The sequence below is a fragment of the Moschus berezovskii genome, chromosome 2, assembly GCF_049115385.1.
Source record: "Moschus berezovskii isolate FMDL1 chromosome 2, NW_MosBer_1.0, whole genome shotgun sequence".
NCBI classification, from domain to species: domain Eukaryota; kingdom Metazoa; phylum Chordata; class Mammalia; order Artiodactyla; family Moschidae; genus Moschus; species Moschus berezovskii.
This window is the reverse complement of record NC_142461.1, coordinates 121237674-121254945: the sequence shown is the minus strand read 5'-3', so window position 1 is coordinate 121254945 and position 17272 is coordinate 121237674. Positions and strand designations below refer to the sequence as shown.

The 17272-nt window shown below is 39.7% G+C and overlaps 1 protein-coding gene and 1 long non-coding RNA gene across 5 annotated transcripts in view; one reads left to right on the top strand and one right to left on the bottom strand.

Annotated features, from left to right (window-relative positions):
• CCDC141 (coiled-coil domain containing 141) overlaps nt 1-17272 on the top strand; it is a 224589-nt gene that overhangs the window by 167739 nt on the left and 39578 nt on the right. For 3 of the 4 annotated variants that reach the window (XM_055397508.2, XM_055397506.2, XM_055397505.2), the window contains 6 exons: nt 494-673; nt 7132-7311; nt 7865-7990; nt 10376-10564; nt 11794-11973; nt 13984-14133. In XM_055397508.2, the coding sequence (XP_055253483.2) occupies nt 494-673; nt 7132-7311; nt 7865-7990; nt 10376-10564; nt 11794-11973; nt 13984-14133 (1005 nt within the window). The remainder of the gene's footprint in view (nt 1-493; nt 674-7131; nt 7312-7864; nt 7991-10375; nt 10565-11793; nt 11974-13983; nt 14134-17272) is intronic. The other variant, XM_055397507.2, reaches the window with a different exon arrangement.
• LOC129537760 (uncharacterized) lies at nt 13008-15949 on the bottom strand. Its single transcript, XR_008682098.2, has 3 exons — nt 15467-15949; nt 13705-13833; nt 13008-13379 (listed from the first exon to the last, which is right to left on the bottom strand). It is a non-coding gene; the product is annotated as an uncharacterized LOC129537760 (long non-coding RNA).

Below are 17272 nucleotides of genomic sequence, written 5' to 3'. Positions count from 1 at the left end.
CTTTCACACATTGGAGAAGGAAATGGCAACCCACTCCAGTGTTCTTGCCTGGAGAATCCCAGGGACGGGGGAGTCTGGTGGGCTTCCGTCTATGGGGTCGCACAGAGTCGGACACGACTGAAGTGACTTAGCAGCAGCAGCAGCAGCAGCAGCAGCAGCAGCAGCAGCAGGTCTTCATAGAACCGTGCAACTTCGGCTTCTTCAGCGTTACTGGTTGGGGCATAGGCCTGGATTACTGTAATATTGACTCACTGGAAAAGACTCTGATGCTGGGAAAGGTTGGGGGCAGGAGGAGAAGGGGACGACAGAGAATGAGATGGCTGGATGGCATCACCGACTCTGTGGATATGAGTTTGAGTGAACTCCGGGAGTTGGTGATGGACAGGGAGGCCTGGCGTGCTGTGATTCATGGGGTCGCGGAGAGTCAGACATGACTGAGCGACTGAACTGAACTGAACTGAACTTTCATTTATATTCTCTCTCTTTTTTTCAGGTAGAGAAGCAATGTCAGGGCCTAAAGGAGTTTTACCAAACTGATATCCTACGAAAGGAAGAGGGTGGTGCTGAAGCCAAGCATTGGTCTGACTCAGTGGAGAAGCAGTGGCAGCTATTTTTAAAAAGGAGTTTTTTAACGCATGACCTTGGGCTCGAGTTCCTTAATTTAATAAATATGGTAAGAACAACATAAAATGAGTCACACCTTCTTCAAGGATTACTTGTCAAAGTCAAGATCATAAATTCAAAATTTCAACTGTCATTCAGCCAGGCTGGTTTAGGAAGTTCTTTTTAGCTTCATTCACCCGCGAATAGTCCTGAAGCCCAGCATTTTTGTGCTTCTTTGGTCCTAGACCCCTTGTGAGTTTATCACGTAAAGGCTATTATATCTGTTAAGAAGAAAGAATGACAAAAATCTGAATGCAGCATTGTTATTATTACTCAGAGTCCTCAGAGGTTCACCCCAAAGTTCTGAGTTATGTTGAGAGTATACAACAAGATTCTTACAAGATTTCCAGAGGCTGAAGATAACATCTAGGATGAATCTTCAATTTGAAGAATATCTTATAATACCAGATTTTCATAGCGAAGCCCCATTGTACTTAGAAATGTACCCCCTAATTTAAGTTGTTAAGTTAGATTTGTAAAGGATACTAGAATACTTATATCAACTTCAGGCCCATTCACTACAGAACTCTTATTCTTAAAAGATGGTTAATCTACCTCTCCTTTAATACCTCAAGTATCTTCCTATTAAAACTGTTTGTTTTATTGTTAGAAAATGCCAGCGTCTAGAAAGGTTTGTTTGTTTGTTTTAATGTTAAGTTGAATCTCTCTTCATATCTGATTCTAACCCTCTATAGATCCACAGGGAAGAAAAATGTATTCATATTTCATTCCTCTTACACTCAAAAAATGTTCAAACCTGGGAAACAGTTGCAAAGTCTAATTTGAGTCTTCTCCAGCTAACTAGATACAAATCCTTTCTATCATTTAAGAGGTAGCTTTATTTCTTTCTTCATCCTAATCCTCCTTCCCAGAATTGTCCATGACTTATCAAGATCATTCATAAAATGTAAACAAAAAGTAAAGTACCACTTCAACACAAAGTGGACATCATTCTTTACCAATGAGAACTAAGATTATACTAGTGCTTTTAGCAATAATTTTACATTATTGGTTCATAATAAGCTTGTGATGGAAGAAAACTGTAATTGCATTACATTTTTATTGCAATTCCTGCCAAGATGGGTCTCTCCCATTTTATATCCTTATTGCCTATTTATCCATTACATACAAATGTGAGCTTTTATATTTATTCCTACTTTGTATCACTTTGTTAGTTTTAACTCATGATTGCATCTTGTTAAACTAATTTTGTGCCTGCTATCTACTACATTAGCCATCTCCCCTCAGTTTAATTTCATATATTAATAAGTAAGCCTCCCATGGCTGCAATTAGGTCTTTAATAAAAGTGTCTGAGGGGCAAGTTGATACTCCAATCCATTAAGCAATCAGTTGATAAACCAGTCTTTGAAACAATCATTGACATTCCTGATAGTACTTTTTTTAACCAGCATTTCACAATCTTTTTCTCAAGTCTCTATTGAAAGATGCTGCTAAAAGGAAGGTCTGTCTACCCAGTATCCTATCAATTGTGTAATATAATTTGGCAAAAACTAGGTTGACTCCTGGTGATCTAAGGGTTCTTTCCGAAGTGCTCTGCTTGATCAGTGATGATTTTATTGCCCTGGTTTTCAGTATAAAGCTTATCGATCAGTAAATCACATAGTCCAGCCTTTCCCCCATCTGAAAATCAGGGCATTTTTCTTTCTCTAATTTTCTGGCCCTTCTCCCATTTTCTGTAGATTTGCAAAGATGGCTGACATCCACAGTTTTCTCAGAACTCTGACATGTGATGAATCTCAGTTTGGAGCCCAAATTCATTTGAAACAGTCTCTAACTATTCTCATCTACTTTGAGATACAATTTCTTCTTTATCTTAGTTGTTTCAAACTTTGTTGTTTAAAGACCATTCTTCTCAAACCTATATGGAAACAAAATATGCAGTAAATAATTCTAATTCCTCTAACACTATTATTAAGCATCAGTGAAGACCTGTTAAGTATTTTACCTATGTTCTTATATTTGTGCTTTACTGTAGAAAATGTTATTTTTTACTTGGAACAGTTAGAGCATGTATTATCTATCTACATCTGTCTTTAAGACTTTTACTTTTTTCACTATATTGTTATGTGTATCTCTTCACTGGGTACTTCTCTAATTTGCACTTAAAAAGGAATTTACATATTTGCAAACTGCACTTTTCTTGGTCTAGCCTTTTTCTTACTATCTTCCTTTTGAGAAATTCTGTTTTTCAGTTCTGGAATTTCTAGTTGGTTCTTTTTTTACTATGTTATATTGCCAGCAAAAATCTCTTTTGTATCCTCTCTTTCTCCATCTCTCCTATGCTTTCATGACCATACTAATTATGGATATTTTAAACTGGATAAAATTATGGATATTTGTCAGCGAACTCTAACATCTGTATCCAGAATTGTTTCTATTATCTACTTTTTCTCTTGGTTTCTAGTTGTGTCATCCTGTCTTGGGATGATGAGTGAATATCTATTGAATGCTGGGCATTATGTATAAAAAATTGTGATTCCAGATGGTGTTATGTTTTTTCCCTAGGTAGATATTGGTGGAAGATCACTTAAGCCGATCAGGAGCTGGTGAAGTTGAGTCTGTACTATAGTTCTGTCAAGGCTTCATCTATTCTGATGACCTTGGGCTCTCAATGTTTTCAGGTTGGAGCTTGGTACATTCTCTGAGTTCCGTCCGCCTCTACCTTGGCCTCAAGCAGGTCTCTAGCTTAAGGAGTCTTGGGGGACTGCTAAAAACCTCCACTCTGCTTTTCAGAAGCATTTGCTTGGGTTTTCTAATCTACTGCCTTGCCCTGTTCAGCCCCAGTATTGTGTCAATGTTCTGATATAAAGATCAGCTGTGTGCTTGAACCCCCCACCTCCACCGGTGTCTGTCAAAAGCTCTATTGGTTTCTCTGTTCCCCAGTAAAGCTTCATGATCAGCTTTACTGTCAGTGCACAGAATTGGGAAAAGCCCCTGGCTGCAGTAAGAGAGGTGACAGGTTAGCTCACCACTCTCAGATTCATCCTTCCCTGGAGTCTTGGCCTCTTTAGTTCTTTTGGACTTTAAATAGATGCCTTCAGCATTTATTCCAGCTTTTCTAGTTGTTCTAGGTAGAAGCACTGCTCTGCCCCTGGCTACTCCATCCTACTCAGAAATAGAAGTCCTTTATTCCTTATTTAGAATGTTTAAGATCATATGGCCAGATTTTCATTTAAGATCTGCAGCAGGAATCCATTCAAAATTTTATTTTATATCTGTGTCTAAACTTAGGTTCTCTGATATTGAAAGGTCCATTCAGAGTTTTCAGAAATAGTGTTTATTTTACTACATTATAAACATGGTCACTTTAACTCAAGGTCCTTACCACTATCATATGATAAATTTTCCCTTACTGATAAGAATTAAGGTCTACATAATTCTTAATTTTATTAGTTCAGTGACATTCTGAGATAGAAAATTGTTGGTTAAGCAAGTATAACACAATTTTTATTCTCTTCATATCTTTTGGACCATTAGGCTTTTAAACAAACACTAGTGCTGAAACGTGGTAACCAGTTTGGTGGTTAGGAAGGAAGAAGGCCAGCTGGCATTTTCTGCTGAGGGCTCTACTCTTGATTGTTGCCAAGGCTCAGATTTTTCAAGCTCGAAATGAAAAGAATTTTTCAAATCCATCTAAATATCATCACGATGAGAAAAACTAATTTAGGGTAGAAATCTGGTAGACATCTTGATGAAAGTGCCAATTTACTAATTTATAGTGGCAATTAAAGAATGCTACCTGGAATACTGCCTGCCAGTTATCAAGATATCTGAAAAGCAGGATGTCGGAAGACCACTCACTGAGTGTGAGTCTATATGGAGAATGGAATATCTAGTTCCCTATTTAGACCACATGATGCCAGATTTTTCAGTGACCTTATACACAAGTATATGGATTGAGTAGTTAGTGTTTACTAACTAGACCTCAGGCACAGCATTTAATCTTTCTGAGTGGCCGCAGTACTTATATTTGCCAAGTGCATAAGCACTTTTCTTGAGTCCTGGTAGCTAGGCATCAACAAATCCTAGCAGAGCGCTCTCTTTTCTGGGCCTCATTCAGAGCGTACAGTCTTCAGATTATAGTTGTCACTGACATGCTGCACATTCCAGTTTGCCATTGGATCATGTATTGTGTAACATTCTTATTAACGGTTTCTTCGAGATGGCTGGATGGCATCACCGACTCTGTGGACATGAGTTTGAGTGTACTCCGGGAGTTGGTGATGGATAGGGAGGCCTGGCGTGCTGTGATTCATGGGGTCGCGGAGAGTCGGACACGACTGAGCGAGTGAACTGAAATGAACTGAACTGAACTGAATAATATGTTAAAGATACCCTATCTTTATTTATAGCATAGATAAAAATACGATTTACTTTAGGTATTGCTGTGGCTAATATCTTTCATAATATGTATCTTGTTCATCATAGTTGCAGAATACATCATTTTATTACTAGATTCCCAAGTTCATTGGAGAAATCACATATAGCACCTGCAGGCTTTTTTGCAATTAAACGACACTTTATAATGTCTACATTAATTATGCAATATTAATGTCACTTAAAATAATTTAAAAATAAGATGGCCTACGTATTATTTAAAATATCCTGTTACATATTCATGACACTATCTTCTAACTATAATCTAAAAAGTCTTTTGACTTTTAGATACCCAGCTGTCATTGCCATTATAGAAATTCATACACAGTAGCTCCTTAGAAATTCAAGGATTTCCTGAGAAGAGTTGGCCATAAAGCAGATTTTTGTTTTGCTAAACAAATACTCTTCTGCCTTGTTTGATGTTTGGACACTAAAAAAGTACATGGTTTTACTCCTTGGCTCTATTATACTTTTCCCTCTAATTGAATTTCCCATTATTTAAAACCATTGTTAAAAGGATTTCAAATCAGATAGCCAGAATATATGAAAGTTGGGAAGAGAAGTCTTGGAATTTAGATATTGTGCTTCTGGTATACAGTGTGTGTGTGTGTGTGTGTAGATATTGTGCTTCTGGTATACAGTGTGTGTGTGTAGATATTGTGCTTCTGGTATACAGTGTGTGTGTGTGTGCGCGCTCAGTCGTGTCTGACTCTCTGCGATCCATGGCCTGTAGCCTACAAGACTCCTCTGTCCATGAGATTCTCCCCACAAGAATACTGGGTGAGTTGCCATTTCCTCCTCCAGGGGAATCTTCCTGACCTAGGGATCAAACTGTGTCTCCTGCATTTCCTGCACTGCAGGCAGATTCTTTACTGCTGAGCCACCAGGGTATAGAGATACAAATATAGAGATACAGTTGGCCCTCCATACCCGGGGCTTCTACATTCCTGGATTCAGCCAACTTTGGATCAACACAGAACACTATCCAGAGTTGGTTGAAACCTGCAGGTATGGAAAACCAACCATGGGACTTGAGCATCCACTGGTTTTGATGTCTAGGGCAAGTCCTGTAACCAGTACCCTCCTCCCATCCTGCCCCCATGAATACCAAGGAACAACTGTATATAGATGCACATTTCAGATCTTATAAAAGGGAGCAACTTGAGGAACTTCTTACAAGGAAACCTTAAAATGATTGTAGTGTATACAATAGGATAGTACAAAAAGAAAAACCCGGAACAATTTGCCCCCTCATGGCCCCTAATACCGAGATATTGACATATTCTAATGTGTGTTAAAAGGTGGAATCCACTTGAAAATGTATTCATTAAAATAATCTCAGCTTCAAAATTTCTGTATCCCTGTGCTTATCCAGTCATCCTTTAAACCCCAGGAAATAAACAAATCTTAGAGAAGGGGACTGAAATACCAGTGGAGTTGTGAACAACTAGCAAGCTCATGTCCAAGCATATATTACGGTCTCTGAGAGCCCAGCCTGTGCACAGACCTTTCGTGTCATGATCCATGTGCAGGTTGGGAAAGAATTTCCAGACATAAGGCAAAAGGAGAGGCAAATAAAATTTATTAGAGTGGGAAACACTGTTAGAACAGCAGGCCTGCTCAAGGTAGAATGACATTGGACATGGGTCCTTAGTCCATTTTTATACTCAGGGTACAAGCAGCGCAATAGGGATCTTGCAGGTCATTTGCTGATTGGATGAGGCACATATACTGGTGGGGGAAGAGTAAGGCAAATACCTTCTTCCCGTGAAGTAGGAGGGGAGGCAGGTTATACTGCTCAGGAGGACCTGAAATCCTTTAATAGTTATGACGTGGGGGAGGGAAGGACAATAAGGGTCTGGTTTTTTCCGTTCCTGCAGTCCAAGACCATCCTTGTTTTTTTTCTGTTCTTTTCTCCTTGGGATACCACATTTCAGACTTTTCTTGATGTCAGGACTGTGCTGTGCTTTGGCTATGATAAAGCGTTTGCCTCCTAAAATAGTTGTATGCAAAACCATGTTGTATTTCTTGGAAAAGAAAAGCCATTACACAGGTTATTAATTTCACAGGCAAAAGAAAATGAAATATTAAATGTGAAAAATGAAGTACACGTCATGGAGAACACTATGGAAAGCCAGAAGGCAGAAAGGGAAGAACTTAGCCACCTTCGGACAGCCTGGCAACTTAAAGCCGCTGCAAGCAAGCCCATGAAACAGCAGTGGGCAGCATTCAAAGAGCAGCTTAGAAAGGTGAGGGAACACGCAGCGGGTTTTATTGAGCCTTAAGAAGAAAGGAAATTCTGACACATGCTGTAACATGGAGGAACCCTGGAAATGTGAGGTCAGCCAAACACAAAAGGATACATATTGGGATTCTGCTTCTGTGAGGAACCTCGAGTAGTCAAATTCAGGGAGACAGAAGGCAGAATAGAGGTTATCAGGGGCTGAGGGAAGGGCAAAATGGAGGTTGGTGTTTATCTGGGACAGAGTTTCTGTTTGGCAAGATGAAAAAGTTCTGATGATGGATGGTGGTAATGATTGCACACCAAATTGCACTAACGCCACTCATCTGCACATTTAAAAGTGGCTAAAATGGTAGATTTTTTATTTTGTTATGTGTATTTCCCAAAGTGAAAAGAGGGCTTGTGCTTTTTGTAGAACCAGAAGCTCACTCCAGGTAGTGAGTGTTTTCATGGCAGTTGCAAAGTTTGATGACACACCATGTCATCACTGGAATGATTATGATGTTTTTGCTGGTGGTAACAAAGAAAACATATGCATAACTATCTAATGTCTATTTCAGACCATGCACAACTTGAAACTTCTTCAGGAAGCGCTTATGCCTGTGTCTGCACTTGACCTTGGAGGGAGTCTTCAGACCATTTTAGGTCTACGGAAAAAATGGAATGAAATGAAGCCTCAGTTCCAGGTGAAGAAGCAAATTGATGACCTTGGGTGAATGAAAAAGAATGAAAAACTGTTCAGTTGAAGCTCACCTAATTAATTTTAACTGTCTGATGAATTACAATTGAAAAAAAAAAAGCATTGCTTTTCCAAAAGTCCATGTGTCAGACACATTTTTCTTCCTTTTTAAATGCAGTGTGCTATATTTGATGATATGCAAACATTCAGGCTACAAAAGGTCCTTAATATATTTTTACCTTAGATTATTTTAAATTATTTCCTTATTAATGTATTTATCATATATTTGTTCTAATTCTTTTCCTAAAAGGTATAGATATGTTTTTGATTCAGAGATCTCAAGGCAAGGCTAGACTCTCTATGATACAGAGGCTCTGCTGTCCTCTGTCACTGAAATTATCCCTGTGATGTCATTGTCCCCACCCACTGGCACCCCAGGCTTCTGCTACCATCCCAAGAATTTTGTTGTGCTCTCCCATTCTCCCTCTGAGAGCCCTCAGGGTGTGAGAGAAAAAACCATGAGTCATATTCCCAGGCCCTGATGGCTTCTGCATTCCTTAACCCCCACTTCTGCCACTCCTGAGCCTGACACAATTGCTGGAAAAGTTTGCCAGTCACTTTATCCTCCTACCTGGATTCTGTTCTTTGCTGCAAAGTTAAGATACCTGTGTTTCTGTTTGTCACTGTTGGACTGGAAGTTTGAAGATTCCTTTAGGGAATATCTAATTTATGTTCCTTTAAGACAAAACTGGGGGCTTCTTTGGGTGGTACAGTGGTAAAGAATCCCCTGCCAATTCAGGAGATGCAGGAGATGTGGGTTTTATCCCTGGGTCGGAAAGATCCCTGGGAGTAGGAAATAACAACCTGCTTCAGTATTCTTGCCTGGAAAATTCCATGGACAGAGGAGCCTAGCAGACTGCAGTCCATGGGGTCACAAAGAGTCGAGCATGCACATGTACACATGTGCACACACACATACACAAGACAAAAGTGATGAAATACATATCCACCCCCCAACACACACACATACCATTGTAGCCCACAGTGAACTCTCTCCTCCAAACTCCTAGAAACTTCTACTAGCCTGTTAGTTTCTTTGTTATACTGTGTGTCATATGTATCTCCACTTCATGTGTGCGCACGCCTCTGCACATGAACAAGTGTGTGTGTGTGTGTGTGTGTGTGTGTATAAATTCCTCTAAATCAGAAACTGTTACCAAGATTCTTTAGCTCTGTCACTGTGATGTGTGTATATTTGATGCCCATGCACTTGATTTCAACTTGAATACCCTCACTAGGTCACTCTTCTGCAAATTATCTCCTTAGCTTAAGTCATTCCCGTTACTATTATCCTTGACATAAAATCCAACCCTGAAATCATAGTCAATGGCCATACCACCCTGAACATGCGCAATCTCGTCTGAAATTATAGTGGCTTCCTCTTTGAACTGTCCACCAGGATCTAGATTCCTATAACGGCTATCTGAGCAGCGCTGGGTAGAAAGAAGGTGGTTTGTCCCTCCCTACAAGTGGTGGCTATTTGTGGATTCTGGGATGACTGTTTTTTTTTTGAGGGGGCGATGACTGCTTTTAAAGCAGCATAGCTACTGTGGTGCTCAGCTGGAGGTTCATTCTGATCATTCTTTTATCCTAAAGGACAGATAATTCACCCAATGTACTTTTATACTTGTCTTCTTGTGGTGTTCTTATCATACTACCTGATTCTAGTTTTATTAAATATCACAGATGGTCATGGCCTCATAGAGTATCTAGAATATATTTACTTAGCAGATGACTAGATGACTCTGGAGAAGGCAATGGCACCCCACTCCAGTACTCTTGCCTGGAAATCCCATGGATGAAGGAGCCTGGTAGGCTGCAGTCCATGAGGTCGCTAAGAGTTGGGCACAACTGTGCGACTTCACTTTTACTTTTCACTTTCATGCATTGGAGAAGGAAATGGCAACCCACTCCAGTGTTCTTGCCTGGAGAACCCCAGAGACAAAGGAGCCTAGTGGGCTGCCATCTATGGGGTCGCACGGAGTCGGACACAACTGAAGTGACGTAGCAGCAGCAGCAGCAGATGACTCTATGCTATGTCATAGAAATATATGACTTTCCATTTTGCCCTCTAACTTTGAAACGGTTTTTTTTTGTGTGTTTTAAATTTTTTTAAATTTAATGTTAATTTAAATTTTAAAAAATATATCTGAGAAGATTAGGATGGAATAATATATCCCTAGCATCACACACAATGCCTGGATAGGGGTGAGCCTCATAAGTATTTGTTAACAAGTAAGAGAGTAATTTGTTATTGAGATATTCATACATCAGTTGTAAAGTAAAAAGCTCTCTAGAAGCTCAATTTCTTTTATTGCTTTCAACTCTTCAGCAACTGAATGATGAGGTTCAGTATATTATAAAAGAGTCAGAAGAGTTAAATGGCAAAGGAGCACCTGTGAAAGAAAAGTCTCAACAGCTGAAGGACCTTATTCACTTCCATCAAAACCTGAAACAGAGAATCCAAGATTATGAGGATATCCTATATAAGATTATCCAGTTCCACCAAGTCAGAGAAGAGGTAAGACTTACCATGGATGTCTGGAAGACTCTCAGTTTTAAACTATGAAATTAAAAATAAATGATTATGTAATAAAGGCCAGGTTGTTTATTCTGATACTAGAAGCTTTCTGCAGTCTGGCTCCTGACTTTTCTCTCACTGAGCCCCATCCTCCCCAAAGTCGAACAGAGCTCTCCTTGGTCCCTCAAAGATGGCACCCACATTCCTTATTCCAAGCCCTGACTCTTGGGCTGCCTTTGCCTGTCAGGTGCTTCTCTCTGCTCTACACCACTTAAAGCTTGTCCTTCCATCTAACAATCCTATCTCCCTTGGAGTGATTTCTAAATTCCTCGAACTCTCACTGTTTATTCCACACATCTGTCTTTTTTAATATCTTGATTCTTAAATACTTTTGCTTCCCTAACAAAACTTAGGGTATAAGTAACTTAAGGGAGGGTATATGTAAGCAACAAAAGGTAGGGTATAAGCAACTAAAGGGAAGAAAAAAAAGTTATAATTGAAGTGTCAGTAGAACTTCATAGATATTGGCCTCTCTTAACAGAAAATACCACAGAGCACATACACAGACAACAGGAAGCAGAGATGTATTGAAATGCCTTGAAAATAGCCCCTGATTTAGTTGAATCACAGGCCTACATCTTGCTAAAGTTTTAGGCTATGAACAAACAGTGTTTTCTTCTTTAATAGAACTGGCACCATTTTATTCTACTGACTTGCACCATTATAACATTTATTTGTCTATAATACTAATTTTAGATGGGCTTGTCAGCAGTGGACTAGCTAGTTAAATATGTTATAGGAAACAAGCATTTTTTAAACATCTATCTTTGAGAAAGACAAAGGTACGTATGATATCATGCATGGAATCTAAAATGTACAATAAAGTAGTGAATATAACAAAAAAGAAGCAGTCTCACGTATATAGAGAACTGGTGGTTACCAGTGGGGAGAGGGATGCAGGGAGGGGCAGCACAGAGGTAGGGTATTTAAGAGGTACAAATGTTTAGGTATAAAATAAGCTACAAAGATATATTGTACAATTTAGGGAATATAGCCAATATTTTGTAATAACTATAAATGGAGTATAACCTTTAAAAATTGTGACTCACTATTATCATACAACTGTCATTTACTTAGTATCATATATCAACTATACCTCTATTAAAAAAAAAAAACTGTTTTCACAAAAATATGAAACCCAGGTTAATTGTTAATGGCCTAAATTCCAGCTGGGAAGACTCTTCAAATCAAGAGAACTGGAGTTTCCGGCACAGGCAAAGGAAATGGATGATGCTCACAGCGCCCAGGTCCTCCTCAGACGCTCTCGGGCAAAGCAGGCACATGTAGACCATCTCCATAAGCTGGCTCTCTCCTTGGGGGTGGGTGTCATCTCATCACTGCAGCAGCCTGTAAGCAACCTAGAAACTGTCATTTTTACCTGATGTGGCTGGGAGTTGGGCTGTAATAGGAAAGAAACCAGGCAGACTGCCTGGTATATGTTCCGTTAAAAACTACATTAAGCCATTGGGATACTTATTTGTGGTAAGTTTCTACCATGTCTAAAAATTTTTTAAGGAGAAAAAAAATCTGATTTTACAAGTCTTGTTTAATACATCTGTTCTCATGCTAATTTAAAAGTTATAGAGTTGCTATCTACAATGGCAGTTGATTTTTCACATTTGAAATAAAGAGGAACTAAACTTTTAATTTTATTTTAAATTGATACCCAAAATTGTGAACTTTTTAAGTATATTCAAAGTGACTTGGTATGTGAATCTACTAAACTCTATGAGATTTAAGTACAGAGCAAGTTTTTCTGATACAAATGTAGCAATAATTGAAATTTAGTCTAAGTGTCAGATATACACTTGATTTCAAAGACTTAATATGATAAAGAAAACCTTACTAGTGTTTTTTATATTTGGCTAAACAAAGTATATTGTGAAAATTAACTTCACCAGTTTCTTTTTAATATGACTACTAGAAAATTTAAAATTATTCGTGTGACTCATGTTGTATTTCTGTTGGACAATGCTGCTTGAGCATGTCAGATCTGAAAGGTAGCCTTGAGAGAGTCAGACCCAGGAGCCTCATTTTCAGATGAAGAGTCTGATCCCAGAGAAGCTACTTTATCCACAAAAGCCCAGAGTAGAGGAGCCCAAGCACCTTGGCTCCACCCAGGCCTCTGGGCACCAGTCATTGAATCTGCTTTTTCCACTGGACTGACCTTACCAAAGGAGCTTAAAAGAGTTGGAAATAATTCCAGATTAGATTTTCCTAAATAACACATTGGGTTCTGATATAAAAATAAAACAAAAACTCTTTCTTCAAATTCTTTATTTGAGGATTTGAGGGAAGAAAAGATTACGTTAATTCTATCCAATACTCATAACGTTAATAAAAATCATAACGGATAATTTTATTTCATTTACGATATCTGCTAAACCATGCTGTTGTTGTTCAGTCGCTCAGTCATGTTCTATTCTTTGTGATCCCGTGGACTACAACACTCCAGGCTTCCCTGTCCTTCACTATCTCCTGGACTTTGCTCAGACTCAAGAGCATTGAGTCAGTGATGCCATCCAGTCATCTTGTCCTGTCGTCCCCTTCTCCTCCTGCCTTCAGTCTTTCCCAGAATCAGGGTTTTACCCAATGAGTCGACTCTTCACATGAGGTGGCAAAAGTGTTGGAGCTTCAGCTTCAGCTTCAACATCCGTCCTTCCAATGAATATTCAGGGTTGATTTCCTTCAGGACTGACTGGTTTGATCTCCCAAACCATATGGACTGCAGTAAATCTAAAGTACTTTTTTTAATCTGAAAGAAATACAAAATTTCTGTCGCTGTTAATAGATTCTGTTTTTCCCAAGAAGGAGCTTTCTTTTAAAGAGTTTTGTTTCATTAGTAGATCTATTTTTAAAAGAAAAGAGCAAGGAAGACATCTCACTTTGCACAAATAGTGTAAATTGTTCTCCAGTTCATGTCTGGCTTTGGCTTCGGGAGCCCCCTGCACTGAGTAGAGATGGGAGTGCTTGCATAATGAACCTGAGGTTAACCTCAAGTTGACAAGAAAATTACAGTGTAGAAGCCAAATGTTTCTAATGCATATTTTATGCCTTTTGAAGTAAAAATTATGCCTTACATTGAATGGTGTCTCTGAGGCATTGGGTATGATGAGCAACTCTTCAAAACTGAAGTTTCGAGACTAAAATTGTAAGAGCTTGTCTTTCACAACATTGGATGTTGGTGTCTGCTTCCTTCTGAAATCCTTCTGAAATCAAAGAAGTTTAAGGTAAAATAAATCAGGAGCTTATTTTCTTTATTGTCATTTATGAGTTTCACAATGCAGGTAAATAATGTGTTGTTCTCATTGCCATTTTGCCCATTCCCTTCATCACTTTCACTTCTCTTTCATTTTCAGAACTGCTCTAACGTTTCTGCAAAGAACCTGCAGCAACAGCTGGACATGCTTGAAGGAGACTGTCTGACCTGGCGTGCCCAGGCTGAGGAACATGAGTGGGCCCTGACCCGCAGCCTGGAGTTCTGCATTACAAGGGATGAGATAGGCGAGGTGGGAACACACACACACACACAGAGACAGACACACACAGAGAGACAGAGACACACACACACACATGCACACACACACACACACACAGTAAATCAGGGGACTTCCTTTTTACCCTTGACCTTTTAATCTACCAAGCAGTGGCCTCAGGGCTCAGAAAGGTTGAGTATAGAGTACACTTTAAACTCCCAAAACTGTTGAAGTCAGTATGTTGTCAGTGTATAGAATCTAGAATGTAGTATTACGGTTTTTGCTTGCTCCTCCCCACCCACCCCAAAACCTTATAGCAGTAGTTTTGCTTGAGTGGAAATAGCTCATCAGGGCAGAAGGGTGACACCTTCCCGGTGCAGCCAGCTCCAGCCTGCTGAGAGGCTATTTAAGTTCCACTGACTCATAATGAAGGGTCAGGGGAGCAAGCTTGTTACCTCGGAGGTTACAAAGTATTATCACTAAAGTCAAGTGGCTGCTTTCATATTTACTCAAACTGAGTGGCTTCTCTGGCAAAGCAGCTCCTAGAGAGAAATAAGTAACAGGTGAAAGGTACCTTCATTTTTTTTTTGTTTTTTATTGTTTGCCACTTTATTTTTTTGGTTGAAGGATATTTGCTTTGCAAAATTTGGTGGTTTTCTATCATACATCAACAAGAATCAGCCATAGGTACACCCATGTCCCCTCCCTCCTGAACCTCCTCCCATCTCTCTTCCCATCCCACCTTTCTAGATTGTCACAGAGCCCCTGTTTGAGTTCCCTGAGTCATACAGCAAATTCCCGTCGGCTGTCTGTTTTACATATGGTATGATAAGTTTCCGTGTTACTCTCTCCACACATCTCCTAAATTCCACCTCCTCTCTCTCAATTCTACCCGCCTCCCTCCCTAAGACACACTGAACTACAGTGCCACCCTCCCTAGTTAAACTTTCCGTACAAAGGTTTACTTGTTTTAGGAGAAAAGAAAAGGATAGCATGGGCCCTGGCTCCTCACTGGAACTGACAGCAGGACGGAAGGTACCATAATTTTAGACTTATCTCTTTTTAAAGCAAGACATTAAGTCCGTTCATCTCAAGCCCGTGAAGAAAGTGAGTGGAGGGGAAAAGAAGTAGTAAAACTTTTTGATTGTTCTGCTTATGCCCAAGTTACACAATTTCAGCCCAGTGAGTATCAACTGTTATCAACATTAGAGCATAGACTGAAGTATGAGTAAACTTGGGTGGTCGTCAAGCCCTTTTGGGCCAAAGGCAAGTGCCAGAAAGGAGCAGGACTGGAAGGAAAGTAAGAGTGGAGAGAGCGCTGGATAGGGCGCTTGGATCCCATTCAGCAGGAGGGAAACTAGCTCACCGGATTTTCAGTGGAGCAATGTGCCACAGGACTGTGGGGTTTCTGCTCCAAGAATGTGTTCTGGGAGCCACTGTGGGGCCAGAGACTCTTTATTCGCTCAGAGTTAAACACCGGGTGCAGCCTGTCCTCTATGTAGAATGGCGTCTTCCAGGTCATGTCCTGCAGTTAGCAACACTTCAGCCAGATCTTGTTAAGAAAAACAACCTTGATTCTCCCCAAGGCTGTAAAATTTATATTCATAGTCATGGAATTAATTTTTTTACTACCTTCTCCCAAAATTATTTTCTTTCTTCGCTTACATCTTCCTCCTCTTCATAAAAAAAAAAAAAAATTTTTTTTGTAAACTTTTCTTGCTGAAAATCTGTCTCTACTGTGATGTTCAGCCCTATTTTATTGAAAGCAGAAGAGAGCAAGCTAAAGGTTATTCCTGGCTGCCTATGGCTCAGCATCCCTCTTCCTGAAGCGCCACGGCCTTTGTGGACTGGGTCTCCCCACAGTGATTCAGGCCCTTCCCACAGTGGTTCTATTTACAGGCTGCCTCGTCATGACCCTGTGCTGGAAGCCAGCGGGCTGGGAAGACAGATGGCCCTTCCAGTCATAGCAGGGACGCCTGGGATTGTCTGTACCAGAACAAGAACGAGAAACCAGATATGTGTGGGTTTGATTTAGGAATCAGATATCCCTTCAACATGATCTTAAGTATTAACAGAGTGATTCTTCTCATTTGCTTCTAATTCACATCCAACTCGTGCTTGATACTAGTTTCAGTTTCATGTTTAAAGGATCTTAAAAAGTTTTGGCCTGTTTTCTTTCTTTTTTTTGTTTCTCTGTTGAATACAAAAGCATTTATTTTGACAAACTTTTTATTTAAAATAGAATTTTAATCTGTCTACTCACAAAACCTAATTCAAAACATGATGAATTTATCTCTCTGGTTGATTTGATGTTATTCCTTTGCAAAACATATTCAATTTATAATTATTTCATGAAACTGTATTAAATGAAGTTTTTATTTTATCAGAGATCATTTCCCTTTAATCTTTTTTAAATTAATTTTTATTGAAGTATAGTTGACTTACAATGTTGCATTAGTTTCTGCTGTACTAACTGAATCAGTTGCACATATACATATATCAACTCTTTTTTAGATTATGTTCCAATACAGGTTATTAAAGAGTGTTAAGGAGAGTTCCCAGTGCTATACACTTCAGTTCAGTTCAGTCGCTCAGTCGTGTCCGACTCTTTGCGACCCCATGAATCACAGCACGCCAGGCCTCCCTGTCCATCACCAACTCCCGGAGTTCACTCAAACTCATGTCTGTCGAGTCGGTGATACCATCCAGCCATCTCATTCTCTGTCGTCCCCTTCTCCTTCCGCCCCAATCCTTCCCAGCATCAGAGTCTTTTCCAGTGAGTCAACTCGTTGCATGAGGTGGCCAAAGTATTGCAGTTTCAGCTTTAGCATCAGTCCTTCCAATGAACACCCAGGATTGATCTCCTTTAGAATAGACTGGTTGGATCTCCTTGCAGTCCAAGGGACTCTCAAGAGTCTTCTCCAGCACCACAGTTCAAAAGCATCAATTCTTCAGCCATCAGCTTTCTTCATAGTCCAACTCTCACATCCATACGTGACCACGGGAAAAACCATAGCCTTGACTAGACGGACCTTTGTTGGCAAAGTAATGTCTCTGCTTTTTAATATGCTATCTAGGTTGGTCATAACTTTCCTTCCAAGGAGCAAGCGTCTTTTAATTTCATGGCTGCAATCAGCATCTGCAGTGATTTTGGAGCCCAAAAAAATAAAGT